Source organism: Cherax quadricarinatus, unplaced genomic scaffold, assembly GCF_038502225.1.
Source record: "Cherax quadricarinatus isolate ZL_2023a unplaced genomic scaffold, ASM3850222v1 Contig511, whole genome shotgun sequence".
NCBI lineage: Eukaryota > Metazoa > Arthropoda > Malacostraca > Decapoda > Parastacidae > Cherax > Cherax quadricarinatus.
This window is the reverse complement of record NW_027195537.1, coordinates 124,152-146,026: the sequence shown is the minus strand read 5'-3', so window position 1 is coordinate 146,026 and position 21,875 is coordinate 124,152. Positions and strand designations below refer to the sequence as shown.

Sequence of the window (21,875 nt, the reverse complement as noted above, 5' to 3'; positions counted from 1 at the left end):
GTACACGCTGGAGAAAATCTGTAATGTGTTAATATATCTCAGAGACATATATAAAATATGTTAAACTTATTAACCAAGGTTAAAACCTGTTAAAATTTCAATAATAGCGGAGAAAGCTACAATCTAGCAGTGACTTTTACAGCCTCCGTACGCGGTAGAGAAGATTTATAACAAACCAACACAATCATAGACACATATAGAATATGTTAAACCTGTTAAACAATGTTAAAACCTGTTAAAAGTTCAATAATAGCGGAGAAAGCTACAATCTAGCAGTGACTTTTACAGCCTCCATACACGGTAGAGAAGATGTATAAGACACCAAGACACTCAGAGAGCCACATAGAACATGTTAAACTTACTAAACAATGTTAAAACCTGTTAAAAAGTTGTAATATAGTGTTAAATAAGGGAGTCCGTGCGTGTGGCCCCCGTGGAGTGTTATGGTGAGACCAAGATGGCGGCGGAGGTTGTGTCTGTCTGAGTTACTTCATCTTTACTCCCTCCTCAGCCCTCCAGGGCCGCCCCTATGTGCCCCACCCACGCCCACGCCCACGCCCACTACCCTCACGCCCATCCTCAGCGCCTCAGATGACCGCCCACGCGCCCACAAAGCCTCAAAACTGAGGAAAAAGCCGCTGGAATTTGAGCGTTTGTGAGGGAGAAGCTTCAAGTGACAAGACTTAATTAATCTAATTTTCCCCTTAATTAAGTGTACCAGTGAGCGCTTAAGCGCTCACTACAGACAATTTAACCAGTGTTAAGTGAGAGATACTATGTTAAGCCCCGGGAGATAGAGCTTAACCTCGTGTTGATAATCTCCCTTAAGAGGGTTATTTCGTGTTTTTTTTTTATTTTTTTCGATGTTTTGAGGGAGGTGTTGATCCGAGGTCTTCAGGGAGCTTGGTAAGTCTGTTTACTCTCCCTTGTTGGGCGGGGGGAGGGGGGCTGGTCTCCCTGGGGGGGGGCAGACAAAGACACATACTCTCCCTTAGTTTGTCTCCCTTAGTTTATCTCCCTTAGTTTATCTCCCTTAGTTTGTCTCCCTTAGTTTATCTCCCTTAGTTTATCTCCCTTAAGTTGTCTCCCTTAGTTTATCTCCCTTAGGTTGTCTCCCTTAGTTTCTCTCCCTTAGGTTGTCTCCCTTAGTTTATCTCCCTTAGTTTATATCCCTTAGTTTCTCTCCCTTAGTTTCTCTCCCTTGGTTTCTCTCCCTTAGTTTCTCTCCTTTAGGTTGTCTCCCACAAGTTGTCCCCCTTGGGTTGTCTCCCTTGGGTTGTCCCCCTTGGGTTGTCTCCCTTGGGTTGTCTCCCTTGGGTTGTCTCCCTTGGGTTGTCTCCCTTGGGTTGTCTCCCTTGGGTTGTCTCCCTTGGGTTGTCTCCCTTGGGTTGTCTCCCTTGGGTTGTCCCCCTTGGGTTGTCCCCCTTGGGTTGTCCCCCTTGGGTTGTCCCCCTTGGGTTGTCCCCCTTGGGTTGTCTCCCTTGGGTTGTCTGACTTGGGTTGTCTGACTTGGGTTGTCTCCCTTGGGTTGTCTCCCTTGGGTTGTCTGACTTGGGTTGTCTCCCTTGGGTTGTCCCCCTTGGGTTGTCTCCCTTAGGTTGTCTCCCTTAGGTTGTCCCCCTTTGGTTGTCTCCCTTTGGTTGTCTCCCTTGGGTTGTCTCCCTTGGGTTGTCTCCATTAAGTTGTCTCCATTAAGTTGTCTCCCTTGGGTTGTCCCCCTTGGGTTGTCTCCCTTGGGTTGTCTCCCTTGGGTTGTCTCCCTTGGGTTGTCTCCCTTGGGTTGTCCCCCTTGGGTTGTCCCCCTTGGGTTGTCTCCCTTGGGTTGTCTGACTTGGGTTGTCTGACTTGGGTTGTCTCCCTTGGGTTGTCTCCCTTGGGTTGTCTGACTTGGGTTGTCTCCCTTGGGTTGTCTCCCTTGGGTTGTCTCCCTTGGGTTGTCTCCCTTGGGTTGTCTCCATTAAGTTGTCTCCATTAAGTTGTCTCCCTTGGGTTGTCCCCCTTGGGTTGTCCCCCTTGGGTTGTCTCCCTTGGGTTGTCTCCCTTGGGTTGTCTCCCTTGGGTTGTCTCCCTTGGGTTGTCTCCCTTGGGTTGTCTCCCTTGGGTTGTCTCCCTTGGGTTGTCTCCCTTGGGTTGTCTCCCTTGGGTTGTCTCCCTTGGGTTGTCTCCCTTGGGTTGTCTCCCTTGGGTTGTCCCCCTTGGGTTTCCCCCTTGGGTTGTCCCCCTTGGGTTGTCTCCCTTGGGTTGTCTCCCTTGGGTTGTCTCCCTTGGGTTGTCTCCCTTGTGTTGTCTCCCTTGTGTTGTCTCCCTTGGGTTGTCTCAATTGGGTTGTCCCCCTTGGGTTGTCTCCCTTGGGTTGTCTCCCTTGGGTTGTCTCCCTTGGGTTGTCTCCCTTTGGTTGTCTCCCTTAGGTTGTCTCCCACAAGTTGTCTCCCTTAGGTTGGTCTCCCTTAGGTTCTCCCACACGTCTCCCTTAGGTTGTCTCCCTTAGGTTGTCTCCCTTAGGTTTGCTTCCTTAGGTTGTCTCCCTGAAGTTGTCTCCCTGAGGCTGTCTCCCACACGTTGTCTCCCACAAGTCTCCCTTAGGTTGTCTCCCTCAAGTTGTCTCCCTCAAGTTGTCTCCTTGGTATCTCCTTCAGGTGGTCTCCCTAATATTCTCCCCCCAAGTGGTCTGTCTAATATTGTCTCCCCAGGTGGTCTTCCTGATGTTGTCTCCCCAGGTGGTCTCCCTGATGTTGTCTCCCCAGGTGGTCTCCCTGATGTTGTCTCCCCAGGTGGTCTCCCTGATGTTGTTTCCCCAGGTGGTCTCCCTGATGTCTCCCCAGGTGGTCTCCCTAATATTGTCTCCCCAGGTGGTTTCCCTGATATTGTCTCCCCAGGTGGTCTCCCTGATATTGTCTCCCCAGGTGGTCTCCCAAATATTGTCTCCCCAGGTGGTCTCCCTAATATTGTCTCCCCAGGTGGTCTCCCTAATATTGTCTCCCCAGGTGGTTTCCCTGATATTGTCTCCCCAGGTGGTCTCCCTAATATTGTCTCCCCAGGTGGTCTCCCTAATATTGTCTCCCCAGGTGGTTTCCCTGATATTGTCTCCCCAGGTGGTCTCCCTAATATTGTCTCCCCAGGTGGTTTCCCTGATATTGTCTCCCCAGGTGGTCTCCCTAATATTGTCTCCCCAGGTGGTCTCCCTGATATTGTCTCCCCAGGTGGTCTCCCTAATATTGTCTCCCCAGGTGGTCTCCCTGATATTGTCTCCCCAGGTGGTTTCCCTGATATTGTCTCCCCAGGTGGTCTCCTTAATATTGTCTCCCCAGTTGGTCTCCCTAATATTGTCTCCCTAGGTGGTCTCCCTGATATTGTCTCCCCAGGTGGTCTCCCTGATATTGTCTCCCCAGGTGGTCTCCCTAATATTGTCTCCCCAGGTGGTTTCCCTGATATTGTCTCCCCAGGTGGTCTCCCTGATATTGTCTCCCCAGGTGGTCTCCCTGATATTGTCTCCCCAGGTGGTCTCCCTGATATTGTCTCCCCAGGTGGTCTCCCTAATATTGTCTCCCTAGGTGGTCTCCCTAATATTGTCTCCCCAGGTGGTCCCTGATAATCCCCCCAGGTAATCTCCAGGTTGTTTCCTTGATATAGTCTCCCCAGGTGGTTTCCCTGAGGTAGTCAGGTTCTCCCCCCGACATTGTCTCCCTGATTCTCCCATAGGTTAACCCCCCTGAAATTCATAAATTATTAGGTTGTCTCCCTGAGCTTATCTCCCTGTGGTTGTCTCCCTGAGGTTGACTTAGGTTGTCTCCCTGACATTGTCTCCCTCATGTGAGTTCCTACTTTCCCAGGGAGGATTATAATGGCTTGGTTTGGTGAGAAAGGGAGAGAGAGGTCCTTTGGGTAGGCTCATTGAGGGAGATTTAGAGATTGATGGATTTGGGAAGCAGTATTCTCCCTCAGAGAATATTCCTTCAGTTGAGTGAAGTAACCCCCACCCTCACAAGGGAGATAGTTCTTTCCCACTTTGAGGGAGAGTATCATCTCCCTCATTGGTGGAGGGTGACTTACTATCGCCTTGGGGAGGATGATTCTCTCCCTAAAGGGCGATGATTCTTCCTCATTAAGGGAGACAATTCACACTTCCATCGTAGGGAGATGATTCTCACTCCTTTGTGAGGGAGAAAGAACTATCTCAGAGGGAGATGATTGTCTAATTCACTGAGGGAGAATTTCTTCCTAGTTGAAGGAGAGTTCTCTCCCTCACCGAGGAAGACTGTTCTCTCCCTCACCGAGGAAGACCGTTCTCTCCCTCACCGAGGAAGACCATTCTCTCCCTCACCGAGGAAGACCGTTCTCTCCCTCACCGAGGAAGACCATTCTCTCCCTCACCGAGGAAGACCATTCTCTCCCTCACCGAGGAAGACCGTTCTCTCCCTCACCGAGGAAGACCGTTCTCACCCTCACTGAGGAAGACCGTTCTCACCCTCACTGAGGAAGACCTCACCCTCACCGGGGAAGACCGTTCTCTCCCTCACCGAGGAAGACCGTTCTCTCCCTCGCCCAGTCCACTAACACCCAGGATGTGACCCACACCAGTCCACTAACACCCAGGATGTGACCCACACCAGTCCACTAACACCCAGGATGTGACCCACACCAGTCCACTAACACCCAGGATGTGACCCACACCAGTCCACTAACACCCAGGATGTGACCCACACCAGTCCACTAACACCCAGGATGTGACCCACACCAGTCCACTAACACCCAGGATGTGACCCACACCAGTCCACTAACACCCAGGATGTGACCCACACCAGTCCACTAACACCCAGGATGCGACCCACACCAGTCCACTAACACCCAGGATGTGACCCACACCAGTCCACTAACACCCAGGATGTGACCCACACCAGTCCACTAACACCCAGGATGCGACCCACACCAGTCCACTAACACCCAGGATGCGACCCACACCAGTCCACTAACACCCAGGATGCCACCCACACCAGTCCACTAACACCCAGGATGTGACCCACACCAGTCCACTAACACCCAGGATGTGACCCACACCAGTCCACTAACACCCAGGATGTGACCCACACCAGTCCACTAACACCCAGGATGTGACCCACACCAGTCCACTAACACCCAGGATGTGACCCACACCAGTCCACTAACACCCAGGATGTGACCCACACCAGTCCACTAACACCCAGGATGTGACCCACACCAGTCCACTAACACCCAGGATGTGACCCACACCAGTCCACTAACACCCAGGATGTGACCCACACAAGTCCACTAACACCCAGGATGTGACCCACACCAGTTCACTAACACCCAGGATGTGACCCACACCAGTCCACTAACACCCAGGATGTGACCCACACCAGTCCACTAACACCCAGGATGTGACCAACACCAGTCCACTAACACCCAGGATGTGACCCACACCAGTCCTCTAACACCTAGGATGCCACCCACACCAGTCCACTAACACCCAGGATGCTACCCGCACCAGTCCACTAACACCCAGGTACCCATTTTACTGATGGGTGAACATAGACAACTGGTGTAAGGAAACATGCCCAATGTTTCTATCCTCGCCAGGAATCGAACCTGGACACTCACCGTGTGAAGCGAGACGTTTAGCCACCAGGTCACAGGGCACCAGGTCTCTCTTGCCTAATACTTATCTGTACATTTTATTAACATCTGTACACAAATAACCCGCTCATGAAAGAGAGAAGCTTACGACGACGTTTCGGTCCGACTTGGACCATTGACAAAGTCACATTGTGTGACTTTGTCAATGGTCCAAGTCGGACCGAAACGTCGTCGTAAGCTTCTCTCTTTCATGTGCGGGTTATTTGTGTATCGTTCCAGTCACGGTATTGTGCCTTTTTGTTATTTATTAACATCTGTGTTATTTAGTTATAAGTATTATTTATTTTTATTTTTCTAGGATCAAAACCTTACATTTGTGTACATGAAATTGTATCGGCCACTTCTCCGGCCACAACATGAGTGTTTTCGAATCATCCAGCAGTGCTCTAGTGTCCTCAGCATTGGAAATAAGTCACTTTGACTTTTTTTTTTTTTTGTTATCCTAGGTAATCCACACACATGCCACTATGTATGATAATTTATGTAACTATTTGTGTGTACCTGTACCTGCATAAACTTACTTATTTGCCTATTTTTGTCTGGTCAGTAAATATACCCTCGTTGCTGTTTATTCCCTTGTCACTGTCATGGGGATTGTGAACAAAGACAGCCCCAGCATTCACCCCTGTGGAACACCACATATACCGTATTTCACGGCTTATTAGACTCATTTTTTTTTTTTTCATAAAATGTCTCCAAAAACCAGCCTGCGTCCTTTGAGCTGAAGGCCAGTGACGGGGAGCTATAAGTTTGGGGTGTGGGGTGGGCTGTAGCTCTCCCAGTTGCGTCCGATGCCGAGCCATTGAAACTAAAACAAGTCTTATGAGCTGTGTCTTACAAGCCGCGAAATACGGTAATAAGTGCAAGTATGTATATAAGTAAGTTTGTTTAGGCACAGGTACATATAACTAGTTATCATACATAGTGTAAATTACCCACCAGGATAACTCAGAAAAGTCAGACTAAGTGACTTATTTCCATTGTCAGTATTGATACTGAAAAATGGGTCTAGCTGACATCAGTGATATATAGAAAATCCCTTGTTATGCAGAGCATTTCTCGCAAATTAGATCAATTTTGTCCCAGGATGCGACCCACACAAGTCCACTAACACCCAGGTACCTGTTTTATTGATAGGTGAACAGGGACAGCAGGTGTCTTAAGGAGAGACATCCTAATGTTTCCACCCGTACTGGGGATGGAGCCACGGATCTTAATGTGTGAGCTGACTGCACTACCAACCCAGCTACAGATGTAGATGCCATGTAGAGTAGCATATTGCAGTGTAATGCTCCTAGAACAGTGAAACCACATGTATCTTCCATCCACAGGTGTTCACAACACATGTTGCACCAAACTTGTAATGTGCAACACTGATGTAGCATCAGTCATTGATCCACGTGGATAAGCCTGAAATAGTCCCAAATCGTGTTGCAAATCAACTCCGGCTACAGGAGAAACCAATTAAAGTTAAAAATAACTTAGATACTCTCATTGCCTGATAAGAGGATAAGACACGATAGCCAAGACACACTAAATCGTAATGACACGATTGCAAACAAACCGTACCACAGGTGGGGTTTGAACCCACGGTCAGAGTCTCAAAACTCCAGACCGTCGCGTTAGCCACTGGACCAGCTATCTTGATAACCAAGCTTAATAACCAAAGAATATTACACAAGAGGGAGGGGTGTTAATGTTGCAGTTTAAAAACTGTAGTGTAGCACCCTTCTGGCAAGATAGTGATGGAGTGAATGATGGTGAAAGTTTTTCTTTTTCGGGCCACCCTGCCTTGGTGGGAATCGGCCAGTGTGATAATATTAATAAAAAAAATATGAGGAAGACAGAATAGGGAAGAAATATATTTTAAAGACAAGCAACAAGGAGAACAAGATGACAGAAAATTAAAGCTGTGGCAGAGGTGCTCTGAAAACAAACACACACACACACACACACACACACACACACACACACACACACACACACACACACACACTCACACTCACACTCACACTCACACTCACACTCACACTCACACTCACACTCACATTCACACTCACACTCTCACCCACTCTCACCCACTCTTACACACTCTCTCACACTCTCTCATACTCTCTCACACTCTCTCACACTCTCACACTCTCTCTCACACTCTCTCACACTCTCTCACACTCTCTCACACTCTCTCACACTCTCTCACACTCTCACACACTCTCTCACACTCTCTCACACTCTCTCACACTCTCTCACACTCTCTCACACTCTCTCACACTCTCTCACACTCTCTCACACTCTCTCACACTCTCTCACACTCTCTCACACTCTCTCACACTCTCTCACACTCTCACACACTCTCACACACTCTCACACACTCTCACACACTCTCACACACTCTCACACACTCTCACACACTCTCACACACTCTCACACACTCTCACACACTCTCACACACACACACACACACACTCACACACTCTCACACACTCTCACACACTCTCACACACTCTCACACACTCTCACACACTCTCACACACTCACACACTCTCACACACTCTCACACACTCTCACACTCACACACTCTCACACACTCTCTCACACTCTCTCACACTCTCTCACACTCTCACACACTCTCACACACTCTCACACTCTCACACACTCTCACTCTCTCACACTCTCACACACTCACACACTCTCTCTCTCTCTCTCTCTCTCTCTCTCTCTCACACTCTCACACACTCTCACACACTCTCACACACTCTCACACACTCTCACACACTCTCACACACTCTCACACACTCTCACACACTCTCACACACTCTCACACACTCTCACACACTCTCACACACTCTCACACACTCACACACACTCACACACACTCACACACTCTCACACACTCTCACACACTCTCACACACTCTCACACACTCTCACACACTCTCACACACTCACACACTCTCACACACTCTCACACACCCTCACACTCACACACTCTCACACACTCTCTCACACTCTCTCTCACTCTCTCACACTCTCACACACTCTCACACACTCTCACACTCTCACACACTCTCACTCTCTCACACTCTCACACACTCACACACTCTCTCTCTCTCTCTCTCTCTCTCTCTCTGTCTCTGTCTCTCTCTCTCTCTCTCTCTCTCTCTCTCTCTCTCTCTCTCTCTCTCTCTCTCTCTCTCTCTCTCACTCACTCACACTCACTAATAAATTGATTTACCCAGATAATACATGGTATAGAGATTAAATAATGCTGACATCATCGTGATAAACACTTAAGTTGTCATAGAAAAAACAATATATACAATTTATTTTGGAGATATGTATAATTTAACCCTTTCAGGGTTTCATCCGTACTAGAACTGCTTATGCGCCAGGGTCCTTGACGTACTAGTACGCAAAAATTCTAGCACCTTCAAATTTAGTGAGAGAAAGCTGGTAGGCCTACATATGAAAGAATGGGTCTATGTGGTCGGTGTGCGTAGTATAAAAAAAAATCCTGCAGCACACAGTGCAAAATGAGAAAAAAAAACTTTGACCGTGTTTTTGGATTAAAACAGTGACTTTGCACTGTCTTTTCGTATGGTATTTATTGTTGTATTTTAGTTTTCCTGGTCTCATTTTATAGAATGGAAGACATATTACAGAAATTGAGATGATTTTGACTGGTTTTACAATGAAAAGTACCTTGAAATTGAGCTCAAATTAGCAGAAATGTTTGATTTTTACCAAAGTTCAAAAGTAAACAAATCATGCCAAGCGTCCAGTACATGTCAACTGGTGAGTCTAATATTCTTTCACAAGTGCGCTGATATTATTTATACCATTTGTACACTAATGCAGTAGTCTGCATAACAGTAAATCTTCTATTTTTTGTGAGAATAAAAATTCAAAGTGGAAATCCAAAGAATGTAAGAGGGGCCTTGAGACGTGACTAATGAACAGAGAACTTGTTATTTTAGTGCCAGGAATGTCTTTCTTGTTTATTCTGGACCCTGTTTGGAAATTGGCATCTTTTGAAAATTGTGCGAAATTGGCAAAATTGCTAAATTCTGACCACTGTATTGGATAGTTGAAATCGGTAAATGGGTGGTTTCTTGTACTCATTCAATAGAAGAAATGGAGTTCTAGCAAAATAGTTATGATTTTTGTCGACTAGTACACTGAAATTGGCCGAAAATAGGGCTCAAAGTGGGCAAAATCGCCGATGCATAAACATCGTCGAGACCGCTAACTTCGCGAGAGCATAATTCCGTAAGTTTTTCCATAAAATTTCATACCTTTGGTGTCATTATGATCGGGAAAAGATTCTCTATCTTTTCATACGATTTTTTTTTTTAAATTTGGTGGACCCTGAGAACAAGTCTTTGAGAGGGCCTGTGGACCCTGAAAGGGTTAAGAAACCTTAAAATAACTGATGGATTAGTTAATGTTAAATTGTACTAATTCTCGTCGTAACATGATTGAGTTGTCAATGATATGCTAAGTACAAGATAATTTTAACAAAATTGTGATTATTGCAACAACCATGTTAGATTATGTAAGTAATTAGTGTGACGTCACTTGTGCGGTGATAAGATAACTGGTGATAATTTTAAGTAGGGAAATTGACTATCACAATGGAAGTAGCAAAATGAATGAAGTAATGGGAGGGGAATAGTGTGCAAGAGTAGATAGTGTTAAAAAACACACTAGAAATATTGAGATATGGGGGATCAAGAGGTGGCAGCAGCTGTGCTTTTGTACACCCATCTACCTGATAGACGGGCCTGGTCTCCAACCGAGCCACTCATCCTTGATAACCACTACAATATTTCTCCTGACTCAGGAAATCGTAATGACACGATTGCAAACAAACCATACCACGGGCGGGATTTGAAACCCGCGGTCAGAGAGTCTCAAAACTCCAGTGGCCAGTGGCTAACGCGACTGTCTGGAGTTTTGAGACTCTCTGACCTCGGGTTCAAATCCCGCCTGTGGTATGGTTTATATTTCTCCTATGAAGATCTTTCTATTTTTCTCCACTTACCATAATTCTAATTCAGTTTCAATCTTCTTTTCATAAACCACGCAGCATTTTAAACCGTTGATATTTTGCAATGATGTTTTACACCCAGAGAAGCATGTTGCTCATCCATATTTGTGCCACACACACTAATAGCAAGGACGTATTAGCCTTGAGACAAGTCACAAATGGTCTCACTACCTGTAATATTGAGGTGGTATTAGCCTTGAGACAAGTCGCAAATGGTCTCACTACCTTTAACCCCTTGACTGTCGCAACCTCCAATCCTGAGGTGTCTCCTGGTGTTGCAAAAATTAAAAAAAAAATTATTTTTTCTTATGAAATAATAGAGAATCTTTTTCCGATTGTAATGACACCAAAAAAAAAAAAAAGCGAAATTTGATGGAAAACTGACGGAATTACACTCGTGAAGTTAGCGACCTTGGCGATATTTACAAATTGAAGAGCATTTCTGGCAGCTTAGGTTAATTTTGACCCCAGGATGCCACCCACACCAGTGGATTAACACCCAGGTACCTACTTACTGCTAGGTGAGCAGTGACAGCAGGTGTCATAAAGAAGCATGCCCACTAGTGTTTCCAGCCAGTGTCAGTGATAAGGTTCAGAGGCCCCCCCCCCCCCCACACACACAGTCACACACACACACAGTCACACACACACACAGTCACACACACACACAGTCTCACACACACACAGTCACACACACACAGTCACACACACACAGTCACACACACACACACAGTCACACACACACAGTCACACACACACACAGTCACACACACAGTCACACACACACACACACACACACACACACACACACACACACACACACACACACACACACACACACATACATACACACACACACACACACATACACATACACACACACACACACACATACACATACACACACACACACACACACACACACACACACACACACACACACACAGTCACACACACACACAGAGTCACACACACACAGAGTCACACACACACACAGAGTCACACACACACACAGTCACACACACACACACAGTCACACACACACACAGTCACACACACACACACACACACACACACACAGTCACACACACACACACACACACACACACACACACACACACACAGTCACACACACACACAGTCACACACACACACAGTCACACACACACACAGTCACACACACACACACACACACAGTCACACACACAGTCACACACACACACACACACACACACACACACACACACACACACACACACACACACACACACACAGACACACACACACACACACACACACACACACACACACACAGTCACACACACAGTCACACACACACACACACACACAGTCACACACACACAGTCACACACGCACACACACACACAGTCACACACAGACACACACACACAGTCACACACACACAGTCACAGTCACACACAGTCACACACACATACACACATACACACATACACACACACAGTCACACACACATACAGTCACACACACATACACAGTCACACACACATACACAGTCACACACACACAGTCACACACACACACACACACACACACACACACACACACACACACACACACACACACACACACACACACACACACACACACACACACACACACACACACACACACACACACACACACACACACACACAGTCACACACACACACAGTCACACACACACACAGTCACACACACAGTCACACACACACACAGTCACACACACACACACACACACACACACACACACACACACACAGTCACACACACACACACACACAGTCACACACACACACACACACACACACACACACACAGTCACACACACAGTCACACACACAGTCACACACAGTGCTGGCAAGACAGCTAAGGTATGAATGATGGTGAATACATTTGCTTCTTTTGGGTCACCCTGCCGTGTTGGGAAATGCCTGACATATTAAAATGGTAAACTACTGATGTGAGACGAGTTGGGCGGAGTCCATAAGTGTCCATTAAATTGGAAGGCAATTCAGTAATGTTTTAAAAATCACAGAAAAACACTGAAGTTCCCCCACAATGTTTAGCTTCACAGCATTTTGCTTTACAGTGTTCCACTTTACAGCACCTTGCTAGTGCAGCAGTTTTCAGTTATATCTGTTCTTCATTTATTTAGACTTGATACAATAGATGTATTCACCACTCACTATAAACTTGATACAATAGATGTATTCACCACTCACTATAAACTTGATACAATAGATGTATTCACCACTCACTATGAACTTGATACAATAGATGTATTCACCACTCATTATAAACTTGATACAATAGGGGAGTTTATCAAGAGTTCCGCCCCCCCGCGGCGCGGTCTGTGACCAGGCCTCCTTAGGTCAGTGTCCCAGGATGCGACCCACACCAGTCGACTAACACCCAGGTACCCATTTTACTGATGGGGAACATAGACAACAGGTGGAAAGAAACACGTCCAATGTTTCTACTCTGGCTGGGAATCGAACCCAGGCCCTCACCGTGTGAAGCCAGAGCGTTAACCACCAGGCCACCAGGGACAAAAATATCTTAAGTAATGTTCGTACTGTACGTAGTATATACCTAATATTATACCGTACACAATTTACACTTTTCTTATAAAACTTCTATATGTAGTATTATTCTTTTTTCAACTTTAATTGAAACATTCAGAAGTAATTTTATGTGCTGTGAAGACCTTTTTATGTACTGTTAAGTTTTAAATGACCTTTATTAATTGTATTTGAAAAAAAATGGACTGTATAGAGTAGCTTTATACGAGAAGTCGACTTTATTACAATAAACACTAAAATTAAATGCATTAAGTATATTTTTTGTTATTTCATAAGTCGATTATATTGAGGGTTCGACTCTCTCATACACAACCCCACTTGGGCCATTCACCTTTTAATTTTTACAAAAGATCAATTTTTAAACATTCTTAAAGCACAAACAAAGGAGTTCTGGTGAAAAATATTGTTATATCAGTGATAAAGATTTGGCCTCTCAGAGTGATTAATACTTATCACCTTGCACAACTGCCACGGTCATTTTTAAACCAACCTTTGTGATAAACAAATACGTTTTATTGACAACCCGTACGTAAGAGAGAGAGAAAGTTACGATGATGTTTGGGTCCACCTCAGACCATTAACTAGTCACACCAACACGAGAGAGTGAGGGAGACGGTGTGTGCTCTGGACCAGGCTTGTCTGGTGCTCTGGGCCTGGCTTGTCTGGTGTTCTGGGCCAGGCTTGTCTGGTGCTCTGGGCCAGGCTTGTCTGGTGCTCTGGGCCAGGCTTGTCTGGTGCTCTGGGCCTGGCTTGTCTGGTGATCTGGGCCTGACTTGTCTGGTGTTCTGGACCAGGCTTGTCTGGTGCTCTGGGCCAGGCTTGTCTGGTGATCTGGGCCTGGCTTGTCTGGTGTTCTGGACCAGGCTTGTCTGGTGCTCTGGGCCAGGCTTGTCTGGTGCTCTGGGCCAGGCTTGTCTGGTGCTCTGGACCAGGCTTGTCTGGTGCTCTGGGCCAGGCTTGTCTGGTGCTCTGGGCCTGGCTTGTCTGGTGCTCTGGACCAGGCTTGTCTGGTGCTCTGGGCCAGGCTTGTCTGGTGCTCTGGGCCTGGCTTGTCTGGTGCTCTGGATCAGGCTTATTTGTTGCTCTGGGCCAGGCTTGTCTGGTGCTGTGGACCAGGCTTGTCTGGTGCTCTGGACCAGGCTTGTCTGGTGCTCTGGACCAGGCTTGTCTGGTGCTCTGAACCAGGCTTGTCTGGTGCTGTGGACCTGGCTTGTCTGGTGCTCTGGATCAGGCTTATTTGTTGCTCTGGGCCAGGCTTGTCTGGTGCTGTGGACCAGGCTTGTCTGGTGCTCTGGTGCTCTGTGGACCTGGCTTGTCTGGTGCTCTGGAGGCTTATTTGTCTCGGGCCAGGCTGTCTCTGTGACCAGGCTTGTCTGGTGCTGTGGACCAGTGCTCTGCACCAGGCTTGTCTGGTGCTCTGCACCAGGCTTGTCTGGTGCTCTGAACCAGGCTTGTCTGGTGCTCTGAACCAGGCTTGTCTGGTGCTGTGGACCAGGCTTGTCTGGTGCTGTGGACCAGGCTTGTCTGGTGGTGTGGACCAGGCTTGTCTGGTGCTGTGGACCAGGCTTGTCCGGTGCTCTGGACCAGGCTTGTCCGGTGCTCTGGACCAGGCTTGTCCGGTGCCCTGGACCAGGCTTGTCCGGTGCCCTGGACCAGGCTTGTCCGGTGCCCTGGACCAGGCTTGTCCGGTGCCCTGGACCAGGCTTGTCTGGTGCACTGGGTCAAATTTATCGGGTGCTTTCTTGGTGAACCAGCCTGTTGCTGCAGGATGTCTGCTGGTCCACACTTCCATCACAACTTGGTCACTATAAACAGAGGATTTCAGTGGCTAAAGTTGGTGGTGTTTATAGGGTAAAGGTGCCATCCAGTGCAGCCCTCAACAATTTTGTTATTGACATGACATATGACATGTTATATTTTCCATAGGGAAGTGGGAAAAGAATCCTTCCTCCGTAAGCCGTGCGTGTCATAAGAGGCGACTAAAATGCCAGGAGCAAGGTGCTAGTAACCCCCTTCTCCTGTATAAATTAATAAATTTAAAAAGAGAATCTTTTTAAATTTTTTTGTGTGTAATATCGTTATTGAACTCCAGCTGTCTCCCAATGAGGTAGGGTTACCCCAAAATAAAGAAGAGAGAGTCACCATCATTCTCTCAATCCCTGTCTTGCCAGATATGTGCTGACATCACAATTCAAATAATCACTTGAACTGCAACATCCTCACTCATCCTTCAGAGTACAGGTACTGTACTTACTCCAGTACTGTAACATTCTCACTCATCCTTCAGAGTACAGACACTGTACTTCCCACCTCCAGTACTGTAACATTCTCACTCATCCTTCAGAGTACAGGTACTGTACTTCCCACCTCCAGTACTGTAACATTCTCACTCATCCTTCAGAGTACAGGTACTGTACTTCCCACCTCCAGTACTGTAACCTCATCCTTCAGAGTACAGGTACTGTACTCCAGTACTGTAACATTCTCACTCATCCTTCAGAGTACAGACACTGTACTTCTCACCTCCAGTACTGTAACATTCTCACTCATCCTTCAGAGTACAGGTACTGTACTTCCCACCTCCAGTACTGTAACATTCTCACTCATCCTTCAGAGTACAGGTACTGTACTTCCCACCTCCAGTACTGTAACATTCTCACTCATCCTTCAGAGTACAGGTACTGTACTTCCCACCTCCAGTACTGTAACATTCTCACTCATCCTTCAGAGTACAGGTACTGTACTTCCCACCTCCAGTACTGTAACATTCTCACTCATCCTTCAGAGTACAGGTACTGTACTACCCACCTCCAGTACTGTAACATTCTCACTCATCCTTCAGAGTACAGGTACTGTACTTCCCACCTCCAGTACTGTAACATTCTCACCCATCATTGAATGTGCATTTTTGTAAATGCAATTGAAAAGTCAATCCAAAACTGAATAGCAAGTGGAAAGGCCTTCAGGGTACATGCCTTTCAAATTTCTGTTCATTTTTTGCTTCCCATTTACAAAAAATTTTGTATAGAGGAGCTTTACAAGAGTTGACTGTATATAGAAGAGCTTTATTTTAGAGCTGACTGTATATATAAGAGGTTGATAATAGAGCTGACTATGTACACCATAATGTTTGTTTTATGGTTACAGGAAAATTCCTAGTAAGGATGGATGTTAATATGTGGTAACACGAAATTTATTTGCTTAAGCTTTAGTCATTTAAAGAAATGTTTGATGCTGGAGAGGCGCGTAATAATTATTGTCTTCTCTGGAGAGGCGTGTAATAATTATTGTCTTCTCTGGAGAGGCGCGTAATAATTATTGTCTTCTCTGGAGAGGCGTGTAATAATTATTGTCTTCTCTGGAGAGGCGCGTAATAATTATTGTCTTCTCTGGAGAGGCGCGTAATAATTATTGTCTTCTCTGGAGAGGCGCGTAATAATTATTGTCTTCTCTGGAGAGGCGCATAATTATTGTCTTCTCTGGAGAGGCGTGTAATAATTATTGTCTTCTCTGGAGAGGTGTGTAATAATTATTGTCTTCTCTGGAGAGGCACGTAATAATTATTGTCTTCTCTGGAGAGGCACGTAATAATTATTGTCTTCTCTGGAGAGGCGCGTAATAATTATTGTCTTCTCTGGAGAGGCGCGTAATAATTATTGTCTTCTCTGGAGAGGCACGTAATAATTATTGTCTTCTCTGGAGAGGTGTGTAATAATTATTGTCTTCTCTGGAGAGGCGAGTAATAATTATTGTCTTCTCTGGAGAGGCGAGTAATAATTATTGTCTTCTCTGGAGAGGCGCGTAATAATTATTGTCTTCTCTGGAGAGGCGCGTAATAATTATTGTCTTCTCTGGAGAGGTGTGTAATAATTATTGTCTTCTCTGGAGAGGCGCGTAATAATTATTGTCTTCTCTGGAGAGGCGCGTAATAATTATTGTCTTCTCTGGAGAGGCGTGTAATAATTGTATTCCCCGGAGAGGCGAGTAATAATTGTCTTCTCTGGAGAAGCGTATAACAATTGTATTCCCTGGAGAGGCACGTAATAATTATTGTCTTCCCTAGAAAGGCGTGTAACAATCTTTGTCTTCCCTGGAGAGGCTCGAACAATCATTGTCTTCCCAGGAGAGGCATGTAACAATCTTTGCCTTCCCTGGAGAGGCTGTAACAATCATTGTCTTCCCTGGAGAGGCTGTAACAATCTTTGTCTTCCCTGGAGAGGCTGTAACAATCTTTGTCTTCCCCGCAGATGTTTGCAAGAGTTAATGACCAGTAGCCGGGCCAGAAGCTGTGGGCGGGGCACACTGCGGAGACATGGCTGACAGAATGGCACGGCGCAGGGTCAAACTATATGCGCTGAACGCTGACCGCCAGTGGGACGACAGGGGTACAGGCCATGTCACATCCTCGTAAGTTGGACCCTGCTGTTAGCCCGCAATTCTAGTTGTAGCAAATTTTCAACCAATTACAGGTGCTCCTTGCTTTATGATGATTCAACTTACGATATTTTGACTTATATTTTAACTCTACAGTGGTGTGATAGTGATGCAGATTTGTACCATATAGAACTGTACGTTTATTGACAGAATAAAGTTGTATTCATTTGTTTAGTTTTCAGTACTGGTATTTACAGTACTGGTATTTACAGTAATTATTTGTTAATTCACTTATTCAACGACAGTAGTTATTTACTCATTTATCATATTCGACTTAGGATATTTTCAACTTACGATGAGTTCAAGGGAATGTAACCCCATAGTAAGTCAAGGACCACCTATATTGTTCCTCATTCAAAAATTTTGTGTTTGTATGTGTGTGTGTATTCTGTAGCCAGTAAACCTTCCATTGTCTACTAGATGATCCATATTAAATGTCTTTCTGTCTATGGCACCTTGCTTTTTTTTTTTTTTTTTTTTTTTTTTTTTTTTTTTTTTTTTTTTTTTTTTTTTTTTTTTTTTTTTTTTTTTTTTTTTTTTTTTTTTTTTACATTCAGTGAGGTAACCTGGATACACACATCTCTAGTCATCCGTTGAAGAAACTAGAGTTCCCATAGGAACATAAGAAGGAACACTGCAGCAGGCCTACTGGCCCAAGTCAGGCAGGTCCAAGTCACCTACTGGCCCAAGCCAGTCAAGTCCAACTCTCACTCACCCATGTATTTATCTAACCTATTTTTAAAACTATACTAAAGGTTTTAGCTTCAGTGACCCTATTCAGGAATTTGTTCCACTCATCCACAACTCGTACCAAACCAGTGTTTTTCTATTTTATTTTTATTATATTATCACACCGGCCGATTCCCACCAAGGCAGGGTGGCCCGAAAAAGAAAAACTTTCACCATCATTCACTCCATCACTGTCTTGCCAGAAGGGTGCTTTACACTACAGTTTTTAAACTGCAACATTAACACCCCTCCTTCAGAGTGCAGGCACTGTACTTCCCATCTCCAGGACTCAAGTCCGGCCTGCCGGTTTCCCTGAATCCCTTCATAAATGTTACTTTGCTCACACTCCAACAGCACGTCAAGTATTAAAAACCATTTGTCTCCACTCACTCCTATCAAACACGCTCAAGCATGCCTGCTGGAAGTCCAAGCCCCTGTTTTTCTATATCCTCTCCAAATATAAATTTTTCCCTCTTGAAGCAATTGCTGTAGGTAGACAGACAGACACAACTGCTGACAAGAACAGTATTTCAGACACAAGTTGATGGTATAAATTTTTCCTAAACGGTTTAACCCGTAAACGGTCCAAACATATATATATGTTTTTTCAACATTTGAAAGTATGTAAAAAAACGTAGATCTTTTTGTTTTTTTACATTTGAAAATGTGTAAAAAAACTTTGATCTACTTTTTTTTTGTTACATTTGAAAATATGTAAAAAAAACGTAGATCTTTTTGTTTTTTTACATTTGAAAATGTGTAAAAAAACTTTGATCTACTTTTTTTTTGTTACATTTGAAAATATGTAAAAAAAAACGTAGATCTTTTTGTTTTTTTACATTTGAAAATGTGTAAAAAAAACTTTGATCTACTTTTTTTTTGTTACATTTGAAAATATGTAAAAAAAACGTAGATCTACTTTTGTAGCACTACACACGTGAACGTAGATCTGCTTGGACCGTTTACGGGTTAATGGGTGACTTTCTTAACCCATTAACTGTCCAAACGTAGATCTACGTTTACGCAGGTAGCGCTCCGACCTTGATTTTCTCCATTTGAAGGCATGTAAAAAAAAAACGTAGGTCTACGTTCAGAGCACTAAACGAGCAAACGTAGATCTACGTTTGGACAGTTAACGGGTTAAATGGTTACAGTGTACTTTGTACTAAGGTTAGTACATATGTACTCTTTTTCAACAAAATTATTATATAAAAATAGTTTGGAAAACAACACTTGTGAAAAATATCTCAGAAATGAACATTGGCCTTGGAAACAATATTAACTTGTATACAGTATTATTTATGTGGTGTACGAACTGAATTTAAAAAAAAAAACGAGTAAGTTTTTTTTTATGTAATATTTGGTATAGGAACTGATTTTTTTTTTTAAACTCAAGTCAAAGGTATTTATTTCAGTATTTTTGTTTTTTTTGTTTTAGCCATTGTTTTAAATATAGAAGACTCGGCAGCAAAGGCAACACACATACAATGGTGCCTTGAGTTACGAACTTAATTCATTCCAGAAGGCTGTTCGAGTGCCGATACTGAACGAATTTGTTCCCATAAAGAATAATGTAAATTAGATTAGTCCATTTCAGACTCCCAAAAATACACTTACAAAAGCACTTACAAAAATACACTTACACAATTGTTCGAGTTAGGAGCTGTTCGAAACTCGACGTACCACTGTATAGGCTTTTCTGTGCCTAATTTCCTCACATCATGTTCTCAAAAAAGTGGATACAAAATTGTATATCACATATTGTGTAGAATATTACATACTGTGTTGAATATCACATACTGTGTTAAATATCATATCCTGTTCAGTTTTGGTCCACTTTTTAACCCTTTGAGGGTCGCCAGGCCCTCTCAGAGACTTGTTCTCAGGGTCGCCCAAATTAAAAAAAAAAAAATTCTTATGAAAAGATAAGAGAATTTTTTCCCGATCATAACGACACCAAAAGTATGAAATTTGATGGAAAACTTACAGAATTATGCTCTCATGAAGTTAGCAGTCTCGACGATGTTTACGCATCGGCGATTTTGCCCACTTTGAGCCCTATTTTTGGCCAATTTCAGTGTACTAGTCGACAAAAATCATAAGTATTTCGCTAGAACTCCATTTTTTCTATCGAATGAGTGCAAGAAACCACCCATTTACCGATTTCAACTATCCAATACAGTGGTCAGAATTTAGCAATTTTGCCAATTTCACACAAATTTCAAAAGATGCCAATTTCCGAATAGGGTCCAGAATAAACAAGAAAGACATTCCTGGCACTAAAATAACAAGTTCTCTGTTCATTAGTCACGTCTCAAGGCCCCTCTTACATTCTTTGGATTTCCACTTTGAATTTTTATTCTCACAAAAAATAGAAGATTTACTGTTATGCAGACTACTGCATTAGTGTAGGAATGGTATAAATAATATCAGCGCACTTGTGAAAGAATATTAGACTCGCCAGTTGACGTGTATTGGACGCTTGGCATGATTTGTTTACTTTTGAACTTTGGTAAAAATCAAATATTTCTGCTACTTTAAGCTCAATTTCAAGGTACTTTTCATTGTAAAACCAGTCAAAATCATCTCAATTTCTGTAATATGTCTTCCATTCTAGACAATGAGACCAGGAAAACTAGAATACAACAATAAATACCATACGAAAATACAGTGCAAAGTTGCCGTTTTAATCCAAAAACATGGTTAAATTTTTTTTCTCTCATTACGCACTGTGTTGCAGGATTTTTTTTATACTGCACACACTGACCACATAGGCCCATTCTTTCATATGTAGGCCTACCAGCTTTCTCCCACTAGATTTGAGGGCGCTAGAATTTAGGCGTACTAGTACGTTAAAAACCCTGGGGCGTAAGCCGTACTAGTAGGGCCGAAACCCCCAAAGGGTTAATAGGATATACAAAAGTTATATAATATCGATGTGCTTTATAAGACAAGCAACTGTAATTGATTGCCACTGAACTTGTATTATTGAAGAGGATCCCAGACAGGGGTGGAAATATACAGCTCAATTAATTTTCGGAGTTTGTCCCTCCATGTGGGTTATTAATGAGCATTGACAAGTGTTCATGACTCTGTAGTTATTCATTGTACTATTGCAGAACAACCACTGAAAAATAGTGAAATTCCAAGCGCTTTTGTGCTTTCTCGCTTTGACAGTGTGAGAAATCACGAAAGTGCTTGGAATTTCACTATTTTTTCAAGGTTGTTCCATATATTGTGATATCATCTGTTTACTGTGATCTTATTGCAGCATTGTGATAATGCTCATGTACCTTCCCATGAATAGGCAGATGCTCCTTGTAACCCTTCCCTCAAGGGAGGTTATTTGATGCTGGTGAGGGGCTCTTGATCTAGGGAATCAAATCTCTGCTCCAGTTCCCTGAATTG

The 21,875-nt window shown here is 44.3% G+C and overlaps 1 protein-coding gene across 3 annotated transcripts in view; it reads left to right on the top strand.

Annotated features, from left to right (window-relative positions):
* Positions 1-459: 459 nt before the first annotated feature.
* The window catches only part of LOC128702526 (serine/threonine-protein phosphatase 4 regulatory subunit 3), a 93,799-nt gene continuing 72,383 nt past the window's right edge, over positions 460-21,875 (top strand). The window contains exons 1-2 of one of the 3 annotated variants that reach the window (XM_070080483.1): positions 460-906; positions 17,552-17,711. In XM_070080483.1, coding sequence (XP_069936584.1) covers positions 17,617-17,711 — 95 coding nt within the window. In that variant the 5' untranslated portion in view covers positions 460-906; positions 17,552-17,616. Of the gene's footprint in view, positions 907-15,135; positions 15,156-17,551; positions 17,712-21,875 lie in introns of those variants that run through there. The other 2 variants (XR_011391199.1, XM_070080484.1) reach the window with 2 other exon arrangements.